Source organism: Carettochelys insculpta, chromosome 3 (assembly GCF_033958435.1).
Source record: "Carettochelys insculpta isolate YL-2023 chromosome 3, ASM3395843v1, whole genome shotgun sequence".
In the NCBI taxonomy this organism is placed as follows: Eukaryota; Metazoa; Chordata; order Testudines; family Carettochelyidae; genus Carettochelys; species Carettochelys insculpta.
Genome location: NC_134139.1, coordinates 38,329,077 through 38,341,550, shown reverse-complemented (window position 1 = coordinate 38,341,550; position 12,474 = coordinate 38,329,077). Strand labels below are relative to the sequence as shown.

The window sequence follows — 12,474 nt, the reverse complement described above, 5'->3', positions numbered from 1 at the left end:
AAGACAGCTGTGTTGTGCAAAGGTGAAGGCACCATCAATGTAACAGGAAGTGAATTATATACTTACTTGAGGTTCTTTCGCCGGCATCAGCCTCACCCACGTTTGACTGCTGGGGCTGGACTGCCGTGGAGTCTCAAATAGGTCCTAGGTAGTGACTTAGTTGGACCCTCCCTCAACTCCAGTCACATGTTCCCCATCTTCCTCCTCTTCCTTGAGCAGCTTCTCTCTGCTGCTTATGCAAGAAGCCTGTGGCTTTGGCTCCTCATCCTCAGTGGTCTGTGGGGTATTGACGGGGTTTCCGAGGATGGCATGCAGCTGTTTGCAAAAGTGCCAGATTTGTGACTCGACAATATAGACGTATCATCTCCCAGACCTTCTAGCATGCCTACTACAGTACTGATCTTCACTTTTGTTTGACACTGCTGCTGGTCTCCATTGTACTTCTTCACCAACAATCCCTGAGCAATCTGCTTCTAGAGGTTGACGTTTCTATGGCTGGTTCACAGCTGTGCCTGTAACCCATGCCCCTCACCCACCATCTTCCCACAAGACCAGGAAATCTAATATTTTCTGTCTATTCCAAGCTGAAGAAGGCTGGAATTTGGAGCCTAGAGCCCAGTGTGACAGTCGCTCACAATAAGAGAAAAGTGATAGATGTGCCCACTACTTGGACATTCAGGGAAATGCATTTCAATCATTTTAAAGGGGAGAAGTGAGTTCCAATCTCTGTGACCCCTCGGCAGTAGAATTCACAACCGTGATCAGAGCAATCAATGCCAGGCAGTGTATGACAACTGGGCTAACGTAAGAAATGCAACATCTGTACTTGTGCTCCATCAATATAAGTACATGGACCATGACTCAAAGCTGCTTAGAGAGGTAGTTACTGTGTCATTGTAACATGGCACTTCCGGTGATGGGAGATATGTAAGTGTAGATAGATGAACAACTAGGTTGGAACAAGTTAGCTTATGTTGACCTAACTTTGGAGTGTAGACTAGGCCACAGAAGAGAAAAATGTCTGTGTGACATCTGAAATTCTACTTAACAATTAGGAAACTCACAGAAGAAGTATTGTACGTTTCAGCAATTTCAGACTATAAAGTCTGAGGAAAATAAATCACTAGCATAATATAAATACAAAATCTAATTTAAATAAAACAAAATTACATTCATTCTCTAGGAGCATGATTTGTATCCATTTACTTCATTCATATAACTAGTAGCTTGCAGGCCCCACTAGTGCTGTATGTTTCTTTTACTCCGTGTCACTGTATCTCAGTCCTGATCTAGAAGCAACACCTTTCAGAGGGGAAGTGTAATTCAACCACCATAGCATATTCAAATTTTGCTAAAATTAACAGGGGTTTCCAATTAGTGATAGTTCTGTTTTGTAATGTACATGCCTGTCGACCAGGATCAGAGGCTACTAATTGATTTCAACAGTCAGCAGATCACAATGGTTTACAGCAGCTGATGATCTGGCTCCGAATATGTAGCTAAGATGCAAAACATCTAAACAAAATTCCTCGGTTTCTCAGATTTCATATTCTGTACTGATAAGCTCAAGAGAGAGAAGAACAGAAAAGAGAAGATTCACTGTGATCATACGCCTCTAGTCTATTGCCGATGCTCATCATCCAGCCTACATCAGGCACAGGTATAAATTAACATGTACTAAAATTATTTCAATTCAACTCCCTGTCCACTGGTTACAATAGAACTTCTACACCTGCTAGCTGTGGTAAGTTATCACACAAAAAGCAAAAGGATCATGACTATAAAAGGCAGACACCCAGGGACAGGCACCTGCACAACTTTTACAATATATTCAGACACAGACTACAGTAGGTGACAACCTGCATTCAGTGGATATTGCTATTGACCATACGTAGTATTCCTCCTCATCAGCATTCCCTGTAAGCTGAGCACTTGGGCAGCCACCCAGGAAAATTCAGGTGCTGTCCAGCTGATTAGCAGAGTGCACACAGCTGGCAGCATGTAGTTCTACCAGGGGTGCACATGCCTTCCATACACGCCTCAGTGCACGTAATGAAATTTATTCCACCCATGGAGGGAAGAAATTAGAGGGAATGCTGCTCCTTGGGTATTTTTGTTTTCCTCATACATTTAGGTAACAAGGTCCAACAACTGCTCTGTGAGCTCAGCACTTTGAAGATCAGGGTTTTCTCATTTCAGCACCTAACTTTAGGCAGTATCACTTGAAGCCTTTACTCATATTCACTGATCGTCAACCAAACAACCAACCGACTGTGAATGAACTGAAGAGAGCTATCGACAGCATTGCAGCAGGAAAGGCCCCTGGTCAGGATGGTATACCACCAGAGGTAATCAAATGTGCCGCAGACACACTCCTGGAACCCCTACATGAGCTACTGTGCCTGTGCTGGAAAGAGGGTGAGGTTCCACAGGATATGCACGACGCTAACATTGTAACGTTGTATAAGAACAAAGGAGACAGAAGCGACTGCAACAATTACCGTGGAATCTCCCTCCTAACTGTCACTGGTAAACTGTTCACTCGCGTCATCCTTGGCGTACTCCAGAAGATTGCTGAGAGGGTGTACCCCGAATCGCAGTGCGGATTCTGCACAGAGAGGTCTACCGTTGACATGGTCTTCTCTCTAAGGCAGCTGCAGGAGAAGTGCAGGGAGCAGAGAAAGCCACTCTACATAGCCTTCATCGACCTGACCAAGGCCTTTGACTTGGTCAGCAGGGATGGTCTGTTCAAACTGCTTAAGATAGGCTGTCTTCCACGGTTACTCAAGATGATCCAGTCGTTCCACGAAGACATGAGAGGAACCATCCAATATGACGGCGCATTATCGGACGCTTTCAGAATCAGGAGCGGTGTCAAACAAGGATGCGTGCTTGCTCAGACATTGTTCGGGATCTTCTTCGCACTCCTCCTGAAGCATGCCTTTGGATCTTCAACAGAGGGCATCTTGCTGCACACGAGATCTGATGGGAAACTGTTTAATCTTGCAAGGCTGAAAGCTAAGTCTAACGTGCGAGAAGTCCTCATCAGAGACATGCTGTTCGCAGACGATGCTGCTGTAGTGTCTCACACAGAAGACCAGCTTCAAAAACTGCTGGATCAGTTCTCCAAAGCGTGCAAGGACTTTGGGCTTACCATCAGCCTAAAGAAGACAAATATACTCGGTCAGGATGTTGCTGAATCCCCATCAATCAGCATTGACAACTATATGTTAGAGGTCGTCCACGAGTTCATTTACCTCAGGTCCACCATCACTGACACCCTGTCGTTGGACACTGAGCTAAATAGGAGGATCAGAAAAGCGGCCACAACTCTGTCCAGACTCAGCAAGAGAGTGTGGAATAACAACAAGCTGTACACTCACACCAAAATGCAAGTCTACAGAGCCTGCATCCTCAGCACCCTCCTTTATGGCAGCGAGACTTGGACCCTGTATGCCCGCCAGGAAAAGAGGCTGAACGTCTTCCACTTGCGCTGCCTCAGGCGCATCCTTGGAATATCATGGAAGGACAGAGTGACCAACACCGCCGTCCTCGAGCAAGCTGGAATCCCAACCATGCACACCCTCCTCAGGCAGCGTCACCTCCACTGGCTTGGCCACATCCACAGGATGAATGATGGAAGGATTCCAAAAGACATCCTGTATGGTGAGCTAGCCTCTGGCAAAAGACCTCCCGGACGCCCCCAGTTGCGCTACAAAGATATCTGCAAGAGAGACCTCAGAGAGGTAGACATCGAGCTGGACAACTGGGAAGAACTAGCAGACGTCCGCAGCAGATGGAGGCAGGGGTTACACAAGGGCCTTCAGAAGGGCGAGATGAAGATCAGACAGCTAGCAGAGGAGAAGAGAGCGCACAGAAACCACAATAAGGACTTGCCAGACACCCACTACATCTGCAAGAGATGCAGCAAGGACTGTCACTCTCATGTGGGTCTTCATAGTCACAATAGACGCTGTAAATGAAGTCCTCAATTGAAACTTTAAAGGGTGCGTCCATAGTCTATGAAGACTGAAGGATGCCTACTACTACTACTATTCACTGAAGCCCCGAAGTATAGACCTGACCCTGGAAACACTTACTTTCATGAGCTGTCTCATTCCAAGTGCTTTTGGAGGACCACACCCTATATTTGGATAAACTATTAAACTTGTCCAAATTGTATTTTTCATAATTGCTGATTGATGAGGCGTTCAGTTTCTGTTCAAGTCATAATCAGCCTATTTTATGCAGTGATGCCACACAGTCACGAGTGTCATCACAGTCACTTACTAAAGGAAATATTATGCTTCCAGTAGCGACTTTGCTATCACTGAATAAATTAGATAAAAAGCAAGGTGATTTTAAAAGAATATGCTTCAATTTTAGATCCTGAAAATCAGCAATGATGAGGAAATGAAGAACTGAAAAAAAAAAAATCATACCACAACCTAAAAGAAGCTCATGAAAGTGTGGGTATGTACGTATGTATGTAATGTGTCTGTATGTGTGCGTGTTTACACACACAGAGCCACACATTTTTTCCTGAATGTGCAGGGTCTGCTTTAACTTTAGCTTTATGATACTCTCTGATGCAAATAGGAAGTTTTCATTGTTTAAAGCTGGGACGTCCTGGCTGAAGCCATGCATTCTAGTTACTCAGCCTGCGAGAGGCTTAATTTCTCATGAGGGCCCAATTTCAGTAACTTCAAGAAAAGACTTTCTCACGCGAACAATTAGGCCTACTGGGCAAGATCCTCAGCTAGTGTAATCAGCATAGATTTAGTGAAGTCAAAAGACCCATGTTGATTTACTTAACTGAGGATCTGGCCATCTATAGCTAAATACCAGCTGATAAACTGATATGGATTGTCCTGACTACTAGCAGTCTGAACATAAGCACTAGTAACTCTTGTTCATAAAATTACTCATGAGCCTCCTTATAAAAATAATGTGCTTGCCTGCTTAAAAATTTAGTAATTTACATGAGAATACAATACTAATTAAAAGTACAACTTCATAGATGTTAAACCTTGATAAATTAATATCCAGGGTCCTAACTACTAGCAATCTGAACATAAGTACTAGTAATTTTAATTCATAAAATTACTCATGTGCCTTCTTACAAAATAATTTGCTTTCTCACTTTAAATCTTACTAATTTGTGTGTGATTATACTAAACTAAATAACTTCATACATATTAAACATTGCTAAAATAGATCAAGATGTATCTTATTACAGTTTTACCAAATTACTTAACTAATATTTTCACAGTAACAGAGAGATAGCCATGCTAGTCTATCTACTATCAAAACAAGAAGTCCAGTAGCACTTTGAAGACTAACAAAATAATTTATTAGATGATGAGCTTTCGTGGGACAGATCCACTTCTTCAGACCACAGCCATACCAGAACAGAACATACCTTTAAATATTGAGTCTGTTCTGGTATGGCTATGGTCTGAAGAAGTGGGTCTGTCCCACGAAAGCTCATCACCTAATAAATTATTTTGTTAAAGTGCTACTGGACTTCTTTTTTGTTTTGATAACATTTTCATGTTATTTTAATAGAATTTTTCCCATTTGATTTTCTCGCTTATCACTCTGAATGTCCATATAAAGCCTTCAACATCTTCCTGCATATCCTTTGTCCCATCATTAGTAATTTATTCAGCTATAGAAAACCTTGTGATGTTAATGATCTATGACTCTCTTTAAAACTGCAGTATAGCCATTGACAGATACAATCTGCAAAACTGACACAAACTGTGCTATGTCTGTATAGACACATCACTGTAAAAAGCAGCCATCTTTTTAATTGTCACTGTTGTTTTCAGAAATCAACACAAGCATTTTCTAAAAAAAACACATTGCATTTAATCCTTTACAAATCTCCCATCTGTTCGTACCTAGGCCCTTGTGTTGAAATAAGACACCCCTTTGAAAATGTGCCATGAGGTACGCGCGTACAGGTAATCTGCACTGACTCAGTAAATAATGTTACAAATTAATTTTTGGGACTGCTGAATATTCCTAGATATAATAGACAATTGGTTTTTGCCTGTTTAATGTGGTCTTCCTAAGGCAAAAATCGCTATCATGTTACTAAGCTTTGTACTTGTGTATCATGGTAGTACTTCCACTGTAACCATAGCGTCAGACTACATCACAGTAATAATAATGAGTAAAATATGTAGCATGCTTATGAAAAACTCATCTTCTAAAGAGATTGTTAGGGTTAGCACAATGAGCAAGATCAACCAAAGCAGATGAGAGGACTACAAAATAGGAGATATTTTTTCCTCCGAGAAAACAATTCACTCCTCCTTTTCAGATACATACTGGACAACAATACCACTTTGCATTTTGGACCTCTGATAAGAACCCCAGAACTACACTACAAGGTCAGTAATTCCCCCCTAAAACTAGCATAGACCTTTTTTTAAAAAGAAAAAAATGTCCTCATAAAAATACAGTTTAGGACAGTGTGTATTAAGATCACTAAGGCTGAATACGTGAGCGCTGTCAATATGTTAACAAGCACCGTTACCAATACATTATTATTCTGACATTGATTTCATTATAAAGTTCTAGTGTTGGAAGCAGTATTGTATCAGGCTGGATGATGTCAGGTAAAAGACGACAGCAAAGTGATTTAATTTAATATGCTCAGCAGGTACATGTTACCCATTTGTAACTACCAGGGTCACTGTGTTAAGGGTAAGACCTTAGAACTACTAAGCACAGTTTCCAAGTGTTCATTAGACAGTATATTAGACACAGCACATGCAAAGGAGAAATGGTCTACACCAGTGTCTGTTCTTTAATTTCTGCAAAATAGGAAAAGTACAAGAAAACAGCTGCCTTGAATTACAGACCTGAAATGAGTCTGTACAATAAGTACAATTTGTTTGACTGATGGTGGGTCAGACCCTGTGCATTTTCCTTGTGTTATAAGAACTATTAAGCATCTCTGTGTATTTGATGTAAGAGAACATTTCTTTAGAATGTACTCTGCAAATACTGCTGAAGTTGTAAATGAATTTGTTTTTACTTACTTTTATTTTGTACAGAGATGGTCCTAGATATAGGCTTAATCTGAGCCTCTAGCAGCTCAGTGAAAACAGATGAAGACACAGTTCATTGTCTTAAATCAAGTTTGTTGGGCGTTCTTACCTATTAACAAGTGAAATAATCACATGTAGTATAATAATAATGCCATATTCTATCCCTTGCTGATCAAAGCAAGATTCATTAGATAATTTTAGAAGAGGCAAAAGCTGGACCCTGCCAATATTTGTCCCCACACTTCAAATGTTAATACTCAAGTAGAGAACAGGTGTATCTGTTCATGACACACCAAAACGTAGACCCTGAGACATCACAACATGGAAGCAATGTATTTCCACGTTGTTCTCATGGATTCTGGATCCTACCAGATCAGCCAATTTTTAGCCACAACCCCCCTGCCCTCAACTCTACTGCACCAAAAGATGACAAAATGTAGACACTCCTCTTATTCCAAAAATACCTGGACTTCAAGGCATCTCAATTCAACAAATGCAGCACCACAAATTCCTGAATTTGCTACCTGAATCTTGACTGACCTTATCAATTCTGGGACCCAATCTCCTAAATTCCACTGCCTAATTAAAGAACACATTTAGATGCTCCTATTGCACCTTAAAAGTTTGATCCTGATATGCCCAGCACAATAGCACCGCCAACATTCATATTCAGCATCTGATTAATTTAAGGTCACACTAAATTTGGGCCACAACCTCAGGATTTGTACCATCAAAATACAAAATAAGCCTTGTTTCAACTCTGCCGCCACTAAATCTCTGTGAATCTTAGTCTGATATTCCCATTGATTCCAGTGTGGCCAGGATTTCATTTCATTTTTCAGATATGAGATAGCTACAAAAACCTTTCCTATTAAGCTAAGTTTTGGCTGCTTATTACCCAGTTTTACCATCTAAACATGGTAAATAAGCAGCTCTGATAGCCCTCCAGAATAAGACAGACCGCAAACATCCTGGTGCAACATATTTAGTGGAAGTTAGGTTGGTTTTATAGACTCATTCAAAGATATAAAGATTAATTTTAACATTAAAAGAAAAAAATACAGTCCTTATTTAAATCTTAGTCAATCAGCATAAATAAGGCCTGACTTATTTATACCAAGACCCCTTTCCTTCACTCTGACACTTCTTTACATGTACTTAGAGAGGCTCCTTTACGCTGCCATGGCAAAGTAAAGGTGCCCTTTCAGGTACATTAGAATAAGGCCCATGGTCTGCCAACTATATTTTATCTAGGCTCTGGGGTTTTGTTGTTATTCCATCTGCTAAACAAATAATGTTCAGATTTAGATTCTTCGAGAATACTTAAATATGTATGTGTACACTTCACAATCTTATGGCTGGTCATGTATGGAATATTTCAGCTCAGAGGATTGTTTCTAATGCTTTCTTTGATGTTACTGTCAACATAATTTATAATGTAGTGAAGTTTGTTGCTGTTCCAGTGACATGCTTGTTCTTTACACAGTTGTGAAAGGCATTTTTTGTTTGTTTGCAGCACTACTGGACCATACAGCTTGTGATGCTGGATTCAAGATTTTGCAGCATTTTCGTCTTGGGCACTTCAGGTTTCCATTTTTTTTTTTTAGGGCCCACTAAACATGAGGCCTAGTTAGACAGTGCAATTTCACAGATCAGGGTCAAAAATTGGTAGGGTTTAGCTACCAATTCCCTCAACACTGTTACATTTGAATGCATCAAGGTCCAGATCTTTTACATCAGGAGACTAACAGTTTTCTATTGATGCTGTGGGAAGTTGGGGGGCTGCGATGAAAAATTTCCTGATACCATGTATCAAATCTGGATTTTGGTGGAGCTTTCCATCCGAGGAACAACCATGGTCTGGATTCTGTTGGTGCAAAAACAAGCATTTATACTTGTTCTCAATTTAAGCATTAGAATTTGGGAGGTGTGAGTTAAATTGTGGGTCCAACAAGATTTAGGTCCTGGATCTGCGTTTTCGCTGCATTGTTACTCCTGGATGCACTGGAGGTTCCTCTTATTTGTTTTTAGTTTTAGTACAACAGGAGTAACTAGACTTTAACTTCACTCAGGCAGTGACATTTGGGAGGCTGCATCCAGCAGGTTCCACCTTCTAACCCTTCCAAAAACTGTAAACTAAATCTCAGAGGCAGGACATAGGCAGAAACATTGCCTGACAAAGTGTAACAAAGCCTGGCAAGGCTTCAGGGCCATGTCATGCCACTGGCAACCTCGCTCTGCACTGAAGATGTTGCATCTCCAGCAATGCCTCAAAAAACCATATGCACTCACAGTGCAAACACTTACCCAGTCCTCAAAGTGGCGGCTCCCATTCTGCAGTAAGTCCTCAAACTGGATAGTGCAGTTAGCCACAAAATCATCGTACCCGATGGGGGCATCGTGGAAAACAGCCATCTCAATCTTCCTGCCATTGCAAACGTCAGTGACAAACTCATCATTCCAGGCAGGGCTGTTGGTCTTTTGCTTGGTGGAAGTTTGCCCAATCCTGGAATCGTCCACGTTGAGGGCGATGTAAGGGTCCAGCAAAAAGGTCTGTGGCCTAGGGCCCACCGCATGCCTCAGTGACCACGCTGTGGGTTTCAGATTCACCGCCTCGCAGATCTTGATTTTCAGCAAGCCATTAAAAACCACCATGGTTGAATGGCTTCACTTTTTTCCTGGGATGAGGCAAGGTCTCTCTCTCTCTCTCACACACACACACACACACACACACACACAGGGAAGGGAGGCAAGGAGATCTCCCCAATAAATAGGAGGGCAGGTCTTCCAGACGGGGGGGGGGGTCCCTTCTTATTGCAGCTGCTGCTACCTTTGCTTAGTTAGCCTTTGCTCTTGCGACACGCCGCGAATACATCGAAATGTCTTGCTTGTGTTTCTAACGGAAAACAAGGGAGGAAGGGAAGGGAGGAGGGGGCGGCCGTGTTTGCAAAACCCTCCAAAATGCAATCACAATCCGAGCGGAGGAAACCCTGCGGGTGGGCGACAGATTTCTTCCCCTTCACCTAGAGCATAATCCTGGATCAGTGTTTGCAAAAGAGGCAGAGCCGCGAGCCGAGGCTCTTGCTCACGCTAGGACTGGCTGCGGGCAGCGGCGGCAGCAGCAGCAGCAACCCACACGCACAAATCCGAACCGCCACCCAGCCAACCAACCAGCCCTGCCTCCTTCACAGCCTCCGCTCGCAAAACACACCCGGGGACCTTACATCCGCATAGGATCGAGGAGCCTCCGCGCCTTCTCCTCCTCCTCCTCCTCCTCCTCCTCAAAGGCCAAGGCGCCAGTGGAACAAATCCAATGCATGAGGGGGGTCTGCTCCGGATCCGGCTCGGCGGAGAGTTCCACGGGCATAGGGGGGACACCGCCTACTGGCTGGCGAGCGCGGCGGGCTCGCGGCGGTGCTGGGCTCAGCGGCAGCGGCACCCCGCCTCTCCCCCGCTCCTGGGTGTCTCTCGCTCGCTAATGCAGGAAATGCGCAAAAGACGTCAGGGTGTGTGTGTGTGAATCGAAAGTTTTGCCTGTTGGGGGAGCAGTTCGGGAAAAGCGAGCGCGAGAGAGCAACCGCGGCGAGCGAGGCGGGAGACCGCGGCCGGGGTCGTGACTCTTTCAGACTCCAGCAGCGGCCGCCCGCCCTGCGCCAGGGTCACGGGGGGCTCTGCTGGGCGGCGTGGCCGGGCGGGGGGAGGGGGCGGCTTGCTCGCCCTGCCCCCGCTCTAGGTAGAACTTGTGAACGCGTGTGGGGAAAAAATCATCCCTGAGCGCCCGCCCCTGAAGTGCTCAGCAGCCCCCCAGGCGGCGTTACTGAACGCCGGCCCCACGTGAGCACTGCCCACCCCCGGCCGCCACCCCTGCTCCAAGCCAGGGCTGCGCTCTAGGGCTGGGGTGGCTGCAGTGTGTGTGTCCCCCGACCTCGGCCGTGGCTGAGCCCGCGAGCCTCCAGTCCAATGGGCGTTTGTGCCCAAGCGCAGCGCGGGCGGAGGAAAACGACGGCAGGCGAAGCCGACGGGCGAGCTCTCCTCGCCAGGGCTGGCCGGCGCGCCGGGCTGCTCCTGCGTGGTTGACTGTCTCTCTTTTTTCCCCGGAGCAGCACAGCCCCCCTGGAGTCCCTTCCGGGGGCTCCAAGCGGCGACAAACGCTTGTCGACAAACGCGAGCCCGGGCTGCTTCTGCCCCTTAGTCGCTTTGATTGCCGCTGGCTGGAAACTTAACCCTCCCCTCCCCGCTCCGCCCCGCAGCAAGCCAAGGAAGCAGAGCGCCTTGACTTTCGGCAGGCAGCGGGGGGGAGCGCCATCTCCGCCCTCCCCATTGGGCAGCCGCCGCGAGATGGCCCCCTGACGTCATTTTAGGGGCGGGGCTGTTGGCTTCTTTCGGAAGAATTTCCCTTCCGACTCCAGCTGTGGGGAAGTGATGGGAGAGCTAAGGGGAAACCGTCCTCCAAGGCAGGGCCGAGATTTGCTTTGCGGGAAAGGGGACCTGGAGCTGCTCCCGCTTGGGTGAGATTTGTTTGGAACAAAAGACACTGCCAAGGACTTTATTTGCAAAGGCAAGTTCCCTGACTGTTGTGCCTGCAATAGGTAGATAAGTAACACTGTCTGTGTGAAAAGAAGTGTTGTTTTCTCCCACTATTGCTAGGGCTGTGATCAAATACACAGCCAAAACTACAGACTTAAACTGTAAACTTCATATCCCTTTGTCAAGAATCACCGGGGCATTTTCTGTTGTTCATCATCTCATATTTCAGTATGTACATGTCAACTTCAGACTTCACAACGCATTCAGTAAATGTTTTACTCTTTTATCGTTATCTGTACTCTAATGAATAATGGAAAATAGTAGTAGTAGTAGGCATCCTTCAGTCTGCATAGACTATGGATCGCGCCCTTTAAAGTTTCAATTGAGGACTTCATTTACAGCGTCTATTGTGACTATGAAGACCCACACGAGAGTGACCGTCCTTGCTGCATCTCTTGCAGATGTAGTGGGTGTCTGGCAAGTCCTTATTGTGCTTTCTGTGCGCTCGCTTCTCCTCTGCTAGCTGTCTGATCTTCATCTTGCCCTTCTGAAGGCCCTTGTGTAACCCCTGCCTCCATCTGCTGCGGTCGTCTGCTAGTTCTTCCCAGTTGGCGATACCTGTGTGAAATACCTACTTAATCCAAAAGTTACTAAAGGAAAAAAGAATTACCCTTCTAGGACTGGCCCAAGAATCTTTGGCATACACACACACATTCATTATAGAGCAAAAAATAGCATACAGAATGAAAATGTACCTTCATTTACTTGGCATTCAGCATTAACCATGTAAAACTAAAATTAAGTATTTTTATTAATTTTTTTTCTACTTTTCATCAGTCCTAACACATTTATACTGTATAGGGTTAGATGCCCAGGAGCTGAC

The 12,474-nt window shown here is 44.7% G+C and overlaps 1 protein-coding gene across 1 annotated transcript in view; it reads right to left on the bottom strand.

Moving 5' to 3' along the window:
* The window catches only part of PRKCE (protein kinase C epsilon), a 431,830-nt gene extending 421,175 nt beyond the window's left edge, over positions 1-10,655 (bottom strand). Inside the window, exon 1 of the mRNA XM_074989640.1 lies at positions 9,372-10,655. Coding sequence (XP_074845741.1) covers positions 9,372-9,719 — 348 coding nt within the window. The 5' untranslated portion in view covers positions 9,720-10,655. The remainder of the gene's footprint in view (positions 1-9,371) is intronic.
* Between the last annotated feature and the right edge of the window lie 1,819 nt (positions 10,656-12,474).